The 17,428-nt window shown below is 52.2% G+C and overlaps 1 protein-coding gene and 1 long non-coding RNA gene across 2 annotated transcripts; one reads left to right on the top strand and one right to left on the bottom strand.

The window, feature by feature from the left end:
- Positions 1 to 273: 273 nt before the first annotated feature.
- Positions 274 to 16,183, bottom strand: S100A11 (S100 calcium binding protein A11; the record flags this gene model as incomplete). The annotated part of the gene is given in 6 exon segments (NM_001082187.1): positions 274 to 590; positions 2,125 to 2,293; positions 5,315 to 5,370; positions 13,870 to 13,881; positions 16,076 to 16,101; positions 16,157 to 16,183. Coding segments are annotated over 2 exon segments (309 nt in total). The 3' UTR covers positions 274 to 428.
- On the top strand, positions 9,723 to 16,551 carry LOC138850542 (uncharacterized). Its single transcript, XR_011390436.1, has 3 exons — positions 9,723 to 10,807; positions 13,745 to 14,217; positions 15,984 to 16,551. It is a non-coding gene; the product is annotated as an uncharacterized lncRNA (long non-coding RNA).
- The last annotated feature ends 877 nt before the right edge of the window (positions 16,552 to 17,428 follow it).

Here is a 17,428-nt window from a genome sequence, read left to right as displayed (position 1 = left end):
AGCAGCATCTTGCCCGCCTTGCCAAGTGTGGCCTCAGGGCCTCTGACCGTGCCTGTAGCAGGGATGGCTATTTAATGGGCAGACGACGGTGACACCTGTCCATCGGGCTGAGACATTTGGGGTGCTTCTCATCGTGTCATTAGTCATGACGTTAGTACAGCCAAGGATGTCGTTACTATTTGCTACGCGGTTTCTGGCGCTGGCTCACATCCGTCTACGTTACGCCCCTCCCACGCTGCACCCTCCCTTGCACACATGTACAGACTCTTTAGTGTGTGTCATAAAAAAAGATACTGCTTTATTGTTTTATCACTGCCGGCAGGAGTGGCCTGTGTGGAGTGGGGGCTCAGGGCAGGCCGTGAGGAGTGGCGAGGGCTGGCAGGCTGGCAGCAGTAGGGGTGGGTCTGCGGGCCAGAGCCACGGCGGCCTCAGAAACGCTTCTGGGGAGGGGCGGCCTTGACAAAGGACTCATGGCAAGCCACGGCCAAGCCACCAATGAGATTGAGAAATTCTTGGAAATCCAGCTGCCCGTCACTGTTGAGGTCCAATTTCTTCATCATGCGGTCGAGGACGCCGGGGTCCTTCTGGTTCTGCAAAGGTAAGAAAAAAACCTTTCTACTGCGTCTTCGAAGGTGCTGTCAGAGACGCTGCCACACTCCGCTCTCTTAGGAGTGTGGGGCACATGGCAGAGCTCTTCCCGTTCTCCTGGTCCAGACACAGAGACATAGTCACAAAGGCAAAATGACCTGCCTCGGGGGCAGACCTGGACCTGCACCTGGCTTTTCTGCTCCAAGTTCAAGGTTCTTTCTGTGACATTGTGGGTGACTCGATTTTGATGAATCAGGAACACTTCTGTCAAGGGTTGCACCCAACACCAAGACACAAGCGTATAAAAGCAGAGTGCATGCAGATGGAAAGAAGGCGCAGGCCCTGCCTGGTCTCATCCCCTGCTCGTCTGAGCCCCCAACACACATACACTCACACACACACACACATACACACACATGCACTCAGACATTCACACACACATACACATGCACTCACACACACATACACACACTCACATACATACACTCACAAACACACACTCACATACACACACACACACACTCACGTATGGCCACGAGTTACATATGGTGATCTACATTTAAGTCTGAACCAATCGAGAAAGTCGGTGCCTTAGTTGTAGGAGCCACGTTTCGAGCACAGGCACCCGTGGCTGGGGCTACCACACTGGAGAGCGCAGGTCAGGACGTGTTTGCACGAAGTTCTATTGCACAGGGCTTCCCTATGGCCTTTGGGGTGGAGGAATAACTCGGAAAATGATCCCGCAATGCCAAATACTGTTCCACCTACAGGTAGTCCCCAACTTGGGACAGTCCAGCTGAGGATTTTTTTTTTTTTTTTTTTTTTTTTTTTTACTTTGTGGTGGTACTAAAGCAACACGCATTCAGTAGAAACCATACTTGGAAGTCAGCATTTTGAGCTTTTCCCAGGCCAGTGCTATGTGGCACGATCCTCCCCGGCGCTGGGCAGCCCAGTCAGCGACGCGGGCTGACGGCTGGCGCTGCGTGGTGTACTGTACTACTCGTGCTTCTCGGATGTTGTGTTCCGTGTTTGCACCCCACCGTGTCTACAAAACGCCCCTCCGTGTGTGAACACGAGGTACTCAACTTTCTTACGGAACAGGCTTGGTGGGAGATGATTCTGCCCAACTGTAAGCTGACACGAGTGCTCCGAGCACCTTTGATGTAGGCTGGGGGCATTAAATGCATTTTCAGTTTATGATATTTCAACTTGTGATGAGCTCACCAGGACGTCACCTGAAAAGTCGAGGAGCAGCTGTGCCTTGTGCCAGTCCCTGTGGCGTGCAGCCTACCTACTGTGACCATTCAAACGCGTCTATCCTCAAAGGAAAGGAGAAAATGATCTTCAACAGCCATGCGGGGCTGCTCACCTGGGGCCTGGGGACGCAGCCTGCGCTGCACCTCGGAGGGAGTGAAAAGAGGCAGGAGCGGGGGTGGGGGGCAGGGGAGCGGCTGCTGGGCCTTCATCCCCAGCCCTTCTGCCAGGGCCATGATGTGCAGGGTGTTGGGGTTGGGGCCGGGGGCCCGGGAGCAGTACCTTTGTGAAGGCAGCCAGCTCTGTGTTCATAAAGGACAGGAACTCGGTCTTGGAGAGGGTGACGCTGTGCCCATCCTTTCCAGCGTACTTCTGGAACACGGCGATCAGGGATTCGATGCAGCGCTCGGTCTCTGTGGGCCTGGACATTGCTGCCTTTGGAGAAGACCGCCTAAACAGGGGGAGAGCAACAGGGTTCACGGCTTGGACCGTGCGAGTAAGCGCACGCAGAACTGCGCAGCCGCAAACCCACATGCGCGCCAAGCACTGTCCGTGGTCTGTTGACCCATTTTCTGAGAATGCCTGGAGGCTGCTGTGAGGAATGAAACTCCGGGTCTTTGAAAAGCATTATGGAATTCGTGGGCTTCCCACGTTTTCTGGAAGGACCGCAAATGGACAGCTCTGGTGCCGGGTGGAGATGTGCACTTTTCAGATGCTTAGAAGCGGACATGGTCTATGAGAGCTAGGAAGCACTCGTTCCGCACGGGAGGAGCCGGGGCACGAGAAGGCGGCCGGCATGGTAGGCCGCCCCTGCCGTCCAGGCCCCAGGCCCTCTCCTGTGGGCCTTGCCCTTGGCTCCTTCTGCTTCCAGGGCCACTAACTCCCGCAGGAACGGCCTGCGGGCTTCTCCGGAGGCCACTTCACACCGGAAAGGCTCCGGTGGGGGCTCCGCGCGGCATCTGCAGAGCCAGAGCGGCCGGCTTCACCAGCGAGAGCAGCACCCGGGCTGTATTCTGCTCTTTCTCCTCAGGGAGGGGAGGGCACTGCTGCAGCCATGAAGTCATAGCCTGGGACGCCTGCATCCACATGGGCTGCCTGGTCCCCCTTCACACCCAGCCTCCTGCTAATGTGCACCCTGAGGAGTCGGCAGTGATGGCTCAAGTGCTTGGGTCCCTGTCACCTACATGGGGGACCCCCCCCCCCCCAAGGGAGTTCCTGGCTCCTGGCTTCCGCCTGGCCCAGCTCTGGCTGTTGCAGGCATTTGGGAGTAAATGAGCAGACGGAAGATCTTTCTTCGTCTGCCTTTCAAATAAAGTGGACGTAAGTAGGTAAAAATCGAAAATAAGAATTGTTCAAGGGAAGTCTGCCCGGCTGTCTGCCCCCTCTCGCTGCCGGGGACCTGGAGCCCTGCAAGTGAGGAACTGTTGTGCTCCCCCTAGTGGACACGAGCCGTAACGGCAGGTTTTCCGATAAACTTGGCCACACCCTTCCTTTGAGGCTTTCTCTCTCAGCCTTAACAATGATTTATATTTAGATGATGAGATTTGCAAGCTAACGTTTAGCCTTTAATTCGTCCCTTTCGGGCCCTGTAATTAGCACGTGCTGAGGACTGATCTGAGCACTGTTAGTGACCTGAGCTCTCAGCGGGACAGCAGCGGATCTCTGCTTTGGCGGCCTTGCCCCCTCCGTCCCCGCCGAACTCCGTCTCCTGCCTGGCACCGCCTGCTTCCCAGTGCCCCGTGGAGCCGCTGGAGCCCCTGAACGCTTCTGGGCGTGTGTGTGTGTGTGGGGGGGTCCATTCCCAACAGTCACAACGCTCAAGAGTCCCCCCCCCCCCAAGGGAAGTTTTCCTTCAGGAAACAAGTGTTGGTATGCTCGGGGCTTGGCGGAGAAACACAATATCATGGCCTAGAAACAGACGTGTTTGCACAACGTGCTCTCATCAGGATTAAATCTCGCAGGTGTGTCACATCGCGTAGACACCCCCGGCTGGCCCAGGAGCCCAGCCTTTCCAACTCTTTCTGCAGCTGTATGTGCGTCTTCTATCCCCCTTCCCCCCAGGTTTAAAGCGATCCCCCCTTTAATAATCTGTATTGTAATTTAGATGATTTCTCCCCTCTGGAAAACTTGCTACCAGCCACAAGGAGGGCATGAAAACTTCTCCGTATTTTCCCCAGGAAGTGATTTTCCAGAAAGAGACACAGGCTCAAGCTACTGAAACGCAGCTATTTGCTTTGTGGCGCTCTGGGGGCTCTGGAGGTGGTACCCCAAGCCCGGCAGGCTGGGCCCACGGTGGAGCCGCGGGGGGCCGGCGCTCTGCCTGCTTCACCGCGCCCTCTGCGTCTTGCTTGGTGCGAGATCTCGTAACAGGAAGGAAGAAACAACTGGACACCGTGAAAGAATGTGAAAAATGCACGCCAAGCCCTCCAGCTCCAGGAAAGAAAAAGAAAAACGCATACGAGGGTGCTCCCAAGTTTGCGGAAAAATGGAATTAAAAGATTAAGTTTACTCTGGCGTAAAACACTTTCTGAAATCTATGCAGAGTTTTAAACTTTTTTTCCATAATACGTGCGTCCCCTGAACCCTGGAAGGGCCTCCCCCAGCCGCCTCGGGAGAAGGAAGCCACGAGGAACCAAGACTGCCAACCGAGCGCTTGGGGGAACGGGCGTGGCTGTGTTTCGACAAACTTTGTGCATGTACGCTGCCTGCGTCTGGCTTTCAGACAGTGTTCCCGGGTCAAGGCGCCTTCTCCTCCCGCACATACTGAAGTACGCGGCAGCCTTGCTCGGTCTGTAGATCGGCCGCGGTGGCCGACCCCCGCCCGGGCCGGTGCAGGCGCGGGGCGCACGGAAAGGGCGTTCACCGAGCGGAGCCGGCGGGCCACAGCGTGCGCGCCCTGGGCGGCGGCGCCGGAGCGGGCGGCGGGGCTGGGTTCCGCTCCCTGGGCCCGGGGGCCTGCGCTCCAGCCCCCTGCCCGCGGCCGACCGAAACCCCGACCCCGACCCCCCCCCCCCCCCCCCCCCGCCAGCCCGCCCCGAGACTACCGGGAGCGGGTTCTGAATGGTCTCGTTCTACAGAAACGGAAAACCAGCGACGCCTCCCAAACTCCAACCCCGGGCTCTAACTTTGCTCCCGGGCTCCAGCGGCCCGCCTAGCCGCCCGCCCGGAGACCTCCGCCCTTCGCTGCCCTCGGGCGCCGAGAAGCGGCCCTGGGCCCCAGCGAGGCGTTTCTTGCCCCCCAGCCCGAGCCCTCACCGGACTGCGAAAACCAAAGACCCTCCCGGGCAGCCCTCGGTCGCCACTGCAAGGGGCCTTCGAGGGCTTCCTCGGTCCGCGCCTCTTCGCGCGTCCCCTCCCACAAGATTCATTTTTCCTGCTGCGGTTCCTGCCACGTCCGCACGGAAATCAAAGATGAAGCCTGGTGGAGGGGTTTGCTGAAGGCAGAGGAAGACGCACCCACAGCGGGGCTTACCGAGCGGAGCTGCGCGAGGCGGGCGGCGCGGCGAGCGGAGCGGAGCGAGTGCGGGGCTGGGAGCCAAGCGAGCGCGGCGCGGGGCTGCGCCCTCCCCGCCCACATGGCTCAGGCCTGACTCACGCAGCCCGCCCCGCCCGCAGGTCCGGGCCCGCCTGCCCGGCACGCCCAGCGGAACGCGCGACGAGACCGCGGTCCCCTCGGAGACGCGCTCCGTGCTGTGACCCTCGAGGATTTTCCACCTCTCAGAATTACAAGTGAGCTTAGGAAAGCCGGGCGTTCAGGCCGCATGGGCAGGGAAAGGTGTCGAGACCGAGTGTGGGTCATGACTGCGCCTCCGCAGTGTCCGGGAGCCAGGGCCCTCTGCTCCCCGACACTGAAGGTACTGAACGAGCGGTGGGCACTGGTGGTTGGCAAGGAGTGCTGGTGACTTCTTCCAGCTTTTCCCTAAACCGGCGACAGTTTAAAAAGACAAGACAGGGGCCTGTGCTGTGGCCTAGCTGGCATATGAGCTCCGTTGGCGTCCTGGCTGCTCCACTTCCCTTGGAGCTCCCTGCAAATGCGCCTGGGAAATCAGCGGAGGACAGCCCAAGCACCTGGGCCCCCGCCATCCCCGTGAGAGACTGGATGAAGTTCTTGGCTCCTGGCTTCGGCCTGGCCCAGCCCCGCCTGTTGTGGCCACTTGGGGACTGAACCAGTGGATGGAAGCTCTCTCTCTCACTGTCTTTCCCTCTGTCTGTAACTCTGGCCTTTCAAATAAATAAAATAAATAATAAAAAAAAAAGACGACAAAAAATTGCAATGTCAAAATTGACCCGTGCTAGTAGGGCATGTGTCTGAGTGACATTTGCAGAAGAGTTGGTAGTTAAGAACCAGAGGCTCTGCGTTCTAATCCTGGGGCTGTTCCTGCACTGCAAGGCTTTTAACCACTCCCCGCCCCCTCCCCCGAGCTTTCAGTTCCTTGTCTGCACGTAGGTGACACTGCCTTTCCTGTTTCATAAAGTTGTTCCTGCTGTCAAATGCAATGATGGTTTCCAGAGGGCTTCCAAAGCCGCAAGGGAGATGTGAAGGGAGTGTTGCAGGGCGCTGTAATTTGCTGCCTGCTGTCTGCTCTGGACTCACTGAGCAGGTGACCCGAGGTTTCCTGTGTTTGTTTATGAATCTGTTACAGCTGAGACTGAACCCCGAGAACTTACAAAGTATGAGACCGATGAGCTGGCAAGATTTTACTGAAAGAACAGAGATAGCTCTTGTAGCCACGCGGCTGGGCAAGAGGGACTGTCTGAAACAGCAAGGCAGGATGGAAAAGAGCAGAGAAGACCCCCAGGAAAGCAGCCGGGAGGGGCTTTTCAGGGCAGAAAGGAAGTGAACTGGGGGATTTATACCCTCTGGGAAGTGTGTGCAGGGTCCTCCAAGGAAAGTGCTCATCCTGTGCTGAGCTCTGCTGCAGTCTGATTTCCCACTCCTCCCATTTGGTCAGCTGTGGTCCCAGGTGTGTTATCTAGGGTTTAGCCAGTCCCCTACCATGCGATTATGGTCTTGGGCTCCTTAGCTTACAATCACAGGTTTTTCTCTCTTACCCCTTCATTTATAGTTTCCTATTTTTAAGTTCCCCATTCAGTTTTTGCAAAACGTATCTCTTAAGTGCCTGTAGCTATGTTGCTTAGTAACCAGAGCAAGCTCTCCTGACTGTGTAGACCCCAATCTTAGCTGTCTGCCCAAGACTAACCTAACCTAGCTTGCTTTCTCCTACCTGTATCAAACCCATTGAAAGTCCCACTGCTCATCAGACTCAGTAATTCAAGATGTAACCTGTTTTTCCTAAATCTCCATCTCTGCTAATGATACTGCCACTCTTCCATTTTCCCCTGTGAGGACACTGGAGCCACGTTTTGACTTTAAATCCTCTTCGTAACCACAAGTCTTATTGTAGCGGGATTTGTGAGCAGAGAGGAGACACCAGGCCAGGAAGCAGTCTTTATTATTATTATTATTATGGCATAAGGATCAGTTGGATTCATATTCAAAAAGACTGAGCCCAGAACAAAAAAGGGGCATTTCCTTATATATCTTTGCGCCCCACATACATTTGATTGGCTATTCTAATGTTATGTGAAGGCTATAGGAGTTGATACCATACTGCGAATGTGTATGTAGTTACTAGTGATGTTTAATTCTAATTAATATACCTCATATTCCTTCCACACACATACTACGCCTCATGCTGCCTGGCAAAGGTTAACACCAGCACTCTGTGAGAGCAAACAGGGGCTGAAACTGTTACAAATAAACAGGTGAAACACAGGGAAGCAGGTAATGACCATATTCCATTCTCAGGATAAGTTTTCTTTTTCTTTTTTTCCTCTCTTCTTTCTTTCTGACCTTGGGAAGGCCTTTACCACAAGTACTTGACACATTTCATTTTCTTTCTTGGCTCTGGCTCTCCTGTGTAAACCTGCGTCCCCTGTTCTTGTTTAGGTTTTCATTTGCTCTTTCCTCTAATTTCCTAACTGGTCTCTTGCCCTCGTCTGTCCCATTGACTGTTAAAAATATTTTCCTGGCATGTAGCTCTGATAAATTGCCTACTTAAAATCAAAATACAGTGGTCAGTGTTGTGGTGTAGTAGGTTAAACTGTCACCTACAATGCCAGTACCTGATATGGGTGCCAGTTCGAGTCCTTGTTGCTCCATTTCTGATGGCTTGGGCTCCTGAACCCACATGTGAGAATGGGAAGAAGCTCAAGGCAACTCTGACTTTCAAATAAATAAAAAATAAATCTTTAAAACCAAAATACAACAACAACAACAACAACAACAACAACAAATACAATGCAAATGTCATCCCAATCACTTTTACCTCAAACCCAAACTTCTTAGCCTCTCTGTGGCTCTGAATAACCTCTTTATTTTTTTTTGAAGATTAATTTTATTTAGTTTAGAGGCCAAATGACCAGGAGAGAGAAATATATATTATCTCCCATCCATTGAGTTACTCCTCAAATGGCCACAATGGCCAGGGGAAGCCAGGAGTCAGGAACCCCAACGCGGTCTCCTTTGTGGGTGGCAGAGTCCCCGATAATTATCATCTAGTGCCTCCCTGGATCAGCCGGGAGCTGGAACAGAGTGGTGCACGTGGGACTCGAACCAGAGCTCTCATAGGGGATGCTGGTTTTGTAGGCATTGGCTTAACCCTTTAACCCCATGCAAACCCCTGAGTAACTTCTTCGATCTTGATGAATGAATGAATTTTTCAAGGTGTTCATTCAACAAATACCTGGGGAAATGAGTGTACTATGTGCCAAGCCCAGTGCTAGGCACTGGAGATGCAAGCGTGAATGCAAAATAGTGCTGCCTTGGAGCAGGGCTGTGGGTAGCCTGCAGATCTGTGTGGCGGCACAGTCCATGGATGGCTCCTGGGGGTCTTTAATACCTTGAGGTTATGTTTCTGTATAAGAGAATTTTTTTTTCTAGTAAAGGAACCCTAACTTTCATCTGATTCTCAGACAAACCTACGGTCAAAAAATATTAAAGAATCATCAGTCTAAAGTATTCCATATCTGAATCATAGACCTTCTTTTCTGTGGTCCTTTTTATGTTTTGAAAAAGATTTATTTATTTGAAAGGCAAAGTTAACAGAGAGAGAGGGAGAGAGATCTTCCATCCACTGGTTCACTCTAAAAATAGTCAGACTGGGCCAGGCTGAAGCCAGGAGCCAGGAACTCCATCCAGGTCTCTCGCATGGGTGCAGAGGCCCAAGGACTTGGGCCATCTTTTGCTGTTTTCCCAGGCATGTTAGTGAGAAGGTAGATCAGAAGTGGAGCAGCCAAGACTTGAACTGTCGCCCCTATGGATTAACTGGCATCAGAGGTGGCAGCTTAACCTGCTGCTCCACAACTCTGGCCCCTCTTTAGTCCTTTTCAAGGAAAGCATCTTACTCACAGCCTCTGTGGCAGGGGCAGCCCAGGTGGCTAAGTTTTGCCAGATTTAACTCTGTTCCCCTCCTCACAGCTGACTGGATGGACATTAGCTCTGTTCTCGAGGACAGTCAATCCAGAGGCTGGCCAATGGTAAATGTTTTATGACATGACATGAAAAGAGGAGCTGGAGCCAATCAGCCTCTTGTTCTTGGGAAACAAATTAGAAACACAGAGAATTAAGCATTTAGAAGAGCTGAAGCTGCACATTTGCAGAGAGAACCATGGAGTCACGGCCAATCAAAACGATGAAGACACCATGAGTGAGTGGAAGGATGAAATTTGAAAGAAGTGCATAGAATGGAAGTGGGGAAAAAGCCAGCAGCTAAGTGGAAATAAAGGAGAGTTTGGATAGAGTTGTGTAAATGGTGGAATCGGCAATGATGAGCTTGCAATCCAACTTCATTAGTGTTTTTGCTCTTCCTGAACTCAGTTGTTTAGTTTTCCTGATTTGATCTTTTAATAACCTCTTGGCCCCATGAGGTAACTTGAGTGAAACCAAAGCAAAGATTTTAACCAAGTAAGTGTGAATCGTCCAGTACCAGGTTGGGGCATCAGCCCCACCCAGTTGTGGCTACCTGTGGTGACAGCACCCCATGACGGTTATTACTGGGTTTCCTGTCAAAGAAGGAAGTTCAGGGACAGAACAAGCACAGGCATATTTGGCAGAGCAGGCAAACAAGAATCAAACTGAAGCTCTCAAGGAAGGCAAGGAGCTTAGGATGAATAAGATCTGGTAAACTGATAGCAAGACATAAGCATGACTACAAATGAGTAAATAGGCCGTTCAGGAAATCAGTGTGCGGACTTCCACAGTCCAGAGTAATTCTCATGTGCAACCCGATCTCTGTCTAGGGTTGGGTAGGCTCTTAAATGGACACAATAAAGTGCAGCAAATGTCATAACAGGGTGTGACCAACGTACAATGACAGCATTAGCAAAATGAGTGGTTAACTCTGGGGGAGCCAGGAAAATGTTACAGAGAAAGTGAAGCTTGAGTTGGGCATTGGAAGCTGACACATGTTCTACCAGGTGAATGGGTATGGGGGCCAGGCAAGGCAGAGTCAGCAATATTGTCCAGTGTTTATGGCCACAGACTGGCAGCAGATGGGGATTCAAATCCCAGTGCCACCACACATTAGCTGGGAAATCATTTGCTCTCTGGGGAGAATGGAAGTTGTGAGGATTGGGAGTTAACTGATGTAAAATGCTTAGGACTTCAGCAGTGTCTTCAGAGGAAGTTTTACACAATGGCTTGTGCAAAAGTGGGGAGGGGTGAAACATGAGTGTTCTCGGTCCTTGCTAGTGGTTGGAGGCAGAAGATGTGGGCTGTGACTCAGGAGAGACTAGGGCCAGCTCACTAAGGGCTGCACTTGGGGACTGGGCCAAGAGACAATAGAGGTCTTTAAGCAGGAGGGAGAGACCTGTTCCTGTTCATTTATGGAAGTGTTGAAAATGTACCAGAGAGGAGAGAAACGAGCTTCAAAGACCACAGGAGAACACAGTGGGCATGAGCAAGGTGAGGCGGCCATGGAGATGGTGAGGAGCATTGCCAAACACTGAGAAGCCACAACCAGCCTAACCTGGCCACTGATTGGATGTGGGGGGTGGAGGTGACTCCCAGGACTCTTGTAATCAGGTGTGTGGTGGTACCATCCCCGAGACACAGAATGCAAAGTGAACAACATTTTGGGGGGGATTTAGGGCAAGATCTCAGTGTTGATCATATGGAGTGTGAGGGACGTGGGACTATTCAGCTCAGGAAGAACCAAGTGTGTCCTGTGTCCACCTCACATTCTCCCACAGTTCCTTGTATCGGGCTTCTTACCCACTTCACTGGCACCTTCTGAGTGTTGAACCGTCTTCCTGACTGGAGTGGGAGCCACCTGAGGGCGGGGATCGTGCCCTGATCAGTGTGGTGTTCCCACCATTCAGTCTTGCACTTAGTAGTGATGTAAGGAGGGTCTCCGCATGGCGGAGCTCCTAGCACTGGGGCTGGAGGCGAACAAGACAGGGGATGTCTCTGTTTTGATGGTGCTCGATCTAGGTGAATAAGCAACATCAAAAAGCAAGCAGAGGGGCCGGCGCTGTGGTGTAGCAGGGAAAGCCACCATCTGCATCCCATATGGGCGCCGGTTCGAATCCTGGCTTCTCCACTTCCAATCTGGCTCTCTGCTATGGCTTGGGAAAGCAGTAGAAGATGGCCCAAGTCCTTGGGCCCCTGCACCTTAGTGGGAGACCTGGAAGAAGCTCCTGGCTCCTGGCTTCGTGTCAGCACAGCTCTGGCTGTTGCGGCCATTTAGGGAATAAACCAGCACATTGAAGACCTCTCTGTCTCTCTGTCCCTGTAACTCTGGCTTTCAAATAAATAAATAATAAATAAATAAATAGCAAGGAGAGGAAGATGACTCAGCCCAGGGGAAAGAAGAAAAATGACCTGGGAAGTGAATTTCTCTGAAGCCCAGGAAGAAGCCTTTCCAAGAAGGAGGGAGAGTAGGCTCAAGTCCTGGTCTACAGCTGCTGCCCAGAGCAGTGAGGCCACATTTTTCAGATCTAGCAGTGACCTCAGAATCTCTGAGGCCCTGCTGGCCAAGATGCGCCTAGGCTTACATTAGAATTCCAGCTCTCTCTCTCTCTCTCTATTAGACAAGCTGTTTCCTAATTTTGAGCTTTAGCTTCCCCATGTGCAAACGGGGATAGTCGTTATGAAGATAATAAATATAAAGGGAATCTCTACAGGGTGTAGCATCATGCAAATATTAATTACTACCCACATTTCTGTGGTGTGGACTAAATAAGTGTGCTTTGTGAATGGGGGTGTAGTACTGTTACCCTTCCCCGCCCTTACCTTTTCTCACCTCCCACTGCTTCTGCCCTGGGTGCCGGTCCTCTGAACACTCTCTGTGTGACAGCGTCTCAGGAGCAGGTGTTCCTGAGGTGCTGTGTGGGATAGCCGTTTGCTTTCCTCCACGCCTGCACACACTTACACCTGGCCCACACTGCTGTACACAACCTTCCTGTAGTGGGGGAGTTGTTTTTTTTTTTTTTTTTTTTTTTTTTTTTTTGGTCTTCAGCTGTTGTTAGGCAGAGTTGAGGAATTTCCTTGCACAATGACCCACAGGAAATTGTCACATTCTCCTCTGTGTTAAATTTCCACTCTGAGGAGGCCACACCTCTGAGTAGAAATCAATCCTACCTTCAGGCAACAGTGAAAGGTTGTACTTGATTGAGCTCACAGTCAACGCAGAAAAATAATTAGAAAATAGCTGGAATTAGGCCACAAAGGACTTTAAATTCCAACATGAAGAATTTAAACAAACAAAAAAAGTGAGCATTACTGAGAGTAATTTGATGAGAACAAACAGGTCACAGTGGATTGGATATGAGTCTGCTTCTGATCTAGCTCCTTGCTAATGTGCCTGGGAAAGCAATGGAAGGTGGTTGGAGTGCTTGGGCCTCTGCCACCTGTTATACCAAGATCATTGAATCCCCAAAAAGTCACCAGAGACTTGATCTCACCGAAATGCAAAAGCAAGGTTTATTCTGGAAGTACAAGCTGCGGCAGGGACCTCATCTAACCAACCAACACAGCAGAGGTCAGAGGAAGGCCCTGGCCTTTGTTTGGGAGCATTTTTAAAGGAAAAAACCACAGGGTTACATCAGCGGGGGCCTATAGTACAGGGCTTTTGGTGATTGGACGGGGCTGTTTCAGGTTGCTCTTAGTTGAACAGGGTGGTCTCCGATTGGCTTGGGTTCAGGGAGTTACTTTATTTGGTAATCTTTACTGAGCTGCCGGTGGTAAGCTTTGATATCTTCGAATGCCTGCTTTTACAAGGACTTGGGTCTGCTATGGGAAACGGAGGCTGCTTTTTATTGTTTTAAAATGGAGTCACTTTGACTCTTCACCACCCACAAGGGAGACCTGGATGGAATGCCAAGCTCCTGGCTTAGGGATGGAACTAACTCCTGGCTTACGCATGGAACTCCAAGCTCCTGGCTATTGTGGCCATTTGGGAAGTGAACCCATGGATGAAAGAGCTCTCTTTCTTTCTCTCTCACTGCTTTTCAAATAAATACATCTTTAAAAAAAAGGAATTTTATTGTTTGATTTAATTTATCCACTAAGCCCTAGACAGTTTTTACTGGATCCGGGAGTTCAAGCTTTATAATAATAAATAGCAAGTTTGCACATTTCCCTCAAGAAGTTGCAGTGGAAGATTGCTGGTTGTAATTTAGAAGATTGAGATCCAAGGAAAGTAATTGTGATTATTATCTACTCCTTTTTAGTTTAAAGTATGGCCCATCCAGAGGGAATAAGGCTTATTAAGACATCTTTCTGCACAAGTTTTCTTTTATGTATATAATTTTACAATTAACTAATTAATTATTTATTTTATTTGAAAAGCAGGGTGACAGACATGAGAGCAATCTTCATCTGCTGGTTTGTTCCCTACAGCAGCCAGAGCTGGCTCAAGTGGAATCCATGGGTGGCAAGGAGCCAAGTACTCGAGCCAACACTTGCTGCCTCCCGGGGTGTGCATTAGCACGAAGCTGGAATCAGAGGTAGATCAGGACTGGACCCCAGGCCCTCCAATACAGGCTGTGGGTGTCCCAAGCACTATCTTTGCGGTTGCTCCAAATGTCCTCCCGGTTAAGGCATCTTTCTATCAGGAGCGTCTCATCTGTTTTGCTTACTCCAGGACTTGGAACTTTGTGGCTGGCAAAGGACCCACTCAGCTAGCGCAAGCATTCCTCAGAGGAATCTGTCATGTTTCAGCTGAAGAAGAGGATGACTGAACTCAGAAATTTAGAACAGGATGTGCATTTGTTTTTTTTGCAGTGTTAACTCTATCCTAAGTATATAAACGGCATAATAATAATATGTGATGTGATCTTCCTGGTGACCGAAGTCCTGTTCCTCTTACGGAAGTGAGTAAACTCCTTCACTGGCTGTGTGGTATCATTGTTCTCTTGATGCTCTGCTTTGCCAACCTGGGACCACTTGTTTCCTGCCCCACTCCCTCCCTCATGCCCTTTCCCCCAGGATTCAGGTGGGTCACTTCCTTATATTCCAAGCTTTTTTTTGCAAAGACGTCTCAGAGTCTGTCATTTCTTCAAGTTCAAACTTCAGATCCTCTTTCACCATCTTGTTTGCAGATACAGATGTGAATGTGGGTGTAGTGTAGATTTATTCCCTCTGTTGAGAGCATTTTGTAAGGTGGAATGTCAACTGAGGTGCTGTGTTCCTGGGAACGGCCACATCCTTTGCCATGCAACCTGGCAGCAGGGGTCTCACGTAGACCGAGCAGGCCTGTGGCAGATTCAGCGTAAGTAAAAGCAGGATTTACTTAAGAGAGGGAGAGAGTGAAGATACAGTCATGCTTGTGTGTGGGCCACCTCACACAGAGAGATGCCCATCATGAGTGGGCCAAAGAGACAGGAAGAGGAGGATTCTTAAGCCTGGTCCATGGCAAAAGAGGCTCCCTTCCCCATTATCAGTCTCTTATGAGGTAGGCATGATGACCTAACTGAATTTTTTTTTTAAATTTGTTTATTTTAAAACATGAAATCCAAGCTGAATAGAAACCACAGAAATCACATTGACGAGATTTTTAGTATTTGCCAAGAAAAATAAGGTCCCCAAAGAAATAAAAATCAAACCCCAAACCCAGTCTTAAAAAAAAAAAAAAACAAAAACAGCACAGCGACAGTACGGACGGACAGCCGCAGCCCCATGGAGCTGGGCGGGTGGCATGGAGGGTGGGGGTAGGGGAGGGGCATCTCGACAGAACCGTGTGCGTGTCTGTTCCATGGCAGACAGTGAAATGGAACACACCCGTCGTGGCTCAACACGGGGGACGATTCCATGCGAGAGGCCCTGGCCCCTCACCTAGGGCGCAGGAACTGGGCAGGGCTGGGACCTGGGGTTGCATAGTGAGGTGGGGGGGTGGAGGGAGAAGGGTCAGGGGCTGCTCCCACCCAGGCCCTCCCACCTCCCAAGCCCAACCCTGGGGAGTGGGCGCCTCGTGCCGCTGGCTGCCCTGCTCCCCACGAGGTCAAGGACCCCTCCCCCCATGCTCCACGGTCCAGTGGTGCAAGGTGGCCCTGGGCTGCCACCCCAGGAGGGGCTGGGGGGGGGGGGACACGGTGAGGGAAGGGGCACTGAAGACTCCAAATGAAAAAAAGAAAAGAAAAGAATGGCAGGAGCCGCTCCTGCCCGGCCCGAGGCCTGTTCTTCCTTCAGCCTTAGGGAGTGGGAGGCCACAGGCAGCCCAGGACAGCACCGTGCACGGCCACGCGTGGCCACCATCCCTGGCCTGGAGTGCGGCTGCTGCCCAGGCTCTGGCCCATATCCAGGGCTGCTTCCGCCACAGAGTCCAGTCGGGAGGACATCGGGCAGGTCGGCTTTGGCTGGGCCTCGCTGGGGCAGAGCCCCTCCACTGAGGTTTGGTGATGCCCAGGGCCAAGATGCCCGCACAAACACCCCCCACCTGCCTCCCACCCCGCTTGTTGGTCCCGGATGCCAGCGTGGAGAGAGGGGCTTGGTGAGGAAGGGCAGGGGCCCTACTCTTGCTGTCCAGCAGCCCTTCAGCTGGCCCGGCCCGAGCCCACGTGGAGCTGCCACGGCCGGAAGCACAGCAAACATCGCACACAGAACCGAAAGCACCTTAGGAAGCCGCATTCCCGCTCCACAGGGGCGCTGAGGCCGCAGGGACCCCGGCCAGAGCCCACAGGACATCTGTTCCCGAGGACAGGGCCCTCCGGGGGCAGCACCGGCCCAGGGAGGGGCCTCCACCTGCTCCCCAGCTCACCCTGCAGAGAGACGGCCACTCCAGCCTGGACGCGGGCTCACCTGCTGGCTCTGGGCAGCCAGGGGCACCGGTGGAGGCTGGGAGTGAGGTCAGTGGTTAGTCCCAAGTGGGCATCAGAGGCCAGGGGCACAGTCACAGCCGGCTCGGGTCAGGCCCCAGGGAGTCCTCTCTCTTCCAATCCAGCTCTCTTCTGTGGCCTGGGAAAGCAGTGGAAGATGGCCCAAGTGCTTGGGCCCCTGCACCCGCATGGGAGACCCAGATGAAACTCCTGGCTCCTGGTTTCAGATCGGTGTAGCTCTGGCTGTTGCTGCCATCTGGGGAGTGAATCAGCGGATGGAAGACCTCTCTCTCTCTCTGCCTCTCCTCTCTCTGTGTAACTCTGACTTTCAAATAAATAAATCTTTTTTAAAAAATGTCTAATAGTGAGCTTTTACTGAGAGACAACCAGATGGTTACATTTTTTTTTTCTGCAAGAAATGTTCCAGAATTCTGTACCTGCATATCTGAGGAAAACACTCAGAATCTATGGGTTCCAAGATACGAGCATTTAAAATGGCCCCTCAAAGGTTAGTGCTTTATCAAAGGGAAAACACGTCCCTTCTTTTTTTTCCCCCAAGATTTATTTATTTATTTGAGAGGCAGAGAGAGAGAAAGAGAGAGGGAGAGAAAGAGAGAGAGTGTTCTTCCATTCACTGGCTCACTCCTCAAATGGCCACACCAGCAGGAGCTGAGGCAGAAGCAAGGAGCTTCTTCCGGGTCTCCCACACGGCTGCAGGGGCCCAAGCACTTGGGCCATCTTCTACTGCTTTCCCAGGTCATGGCAGAGAGCTGGATGGGAAGTGGAGCAGCTGGGATTTGAACCGGCAACCATATGGGATGCCAGCGCTGGAGGCAGCGGCTTAGCTCACCACACCGCAGCAACGACCCCCAAGTCCCTTCTTAAGTTGGCAAGTCAGCGGGGACACCAATCATCAGTTGAGCACAGCGGGGAAACTCTGGCGGAGGCGCTCCCAGAGCTGGCTGCCTCTGGGTTGCCGCTTAGCTCGGGGCTGGCTCCGCTGGCCACCCCTCCCAGCCCGGCCTTCGGAGCTCCACGATGAGGCCCTCCGCACCTGTGAAATCCGCCCCCTTCTCCGTTTCTAGTCACCTCTTGACTGGGGGCCAAGGCAAGAACCAGTCCGCCCGCCCCCGTGAGCAGGAATAACCTGTTTTTCCGTGGACTCCTGGTTGCCAGGACGCTCTGGGATTTCCCACTCGGTTTTATTTTACTTTTGATTGGCCCGGAATGGCTGTTGGAACCCCTCACCCAGGATGTGGTCTCTCCTTGT

This window comes from Oryctolagus cuniculus, chromosome 7, assembly GCF_964237555.1.
Source record: "Oryctolagus cuniculus chromosome 7, mOryCun1.1, whole genome shotgun sequence".
Classification (NCBI taxonomy): domain Eukaryota; kingdom Metazoa; phylum Chordata; class Mammalia; order Lagomorpha; family Leporidae; genus Oryctolagus; species Oryctolagus cuniculus.
The sequence above is the reverse complement of the archived record's forward strand: the minus strand, read 5'-3'. Positions and strand labels throughout refer to the sequence as shown.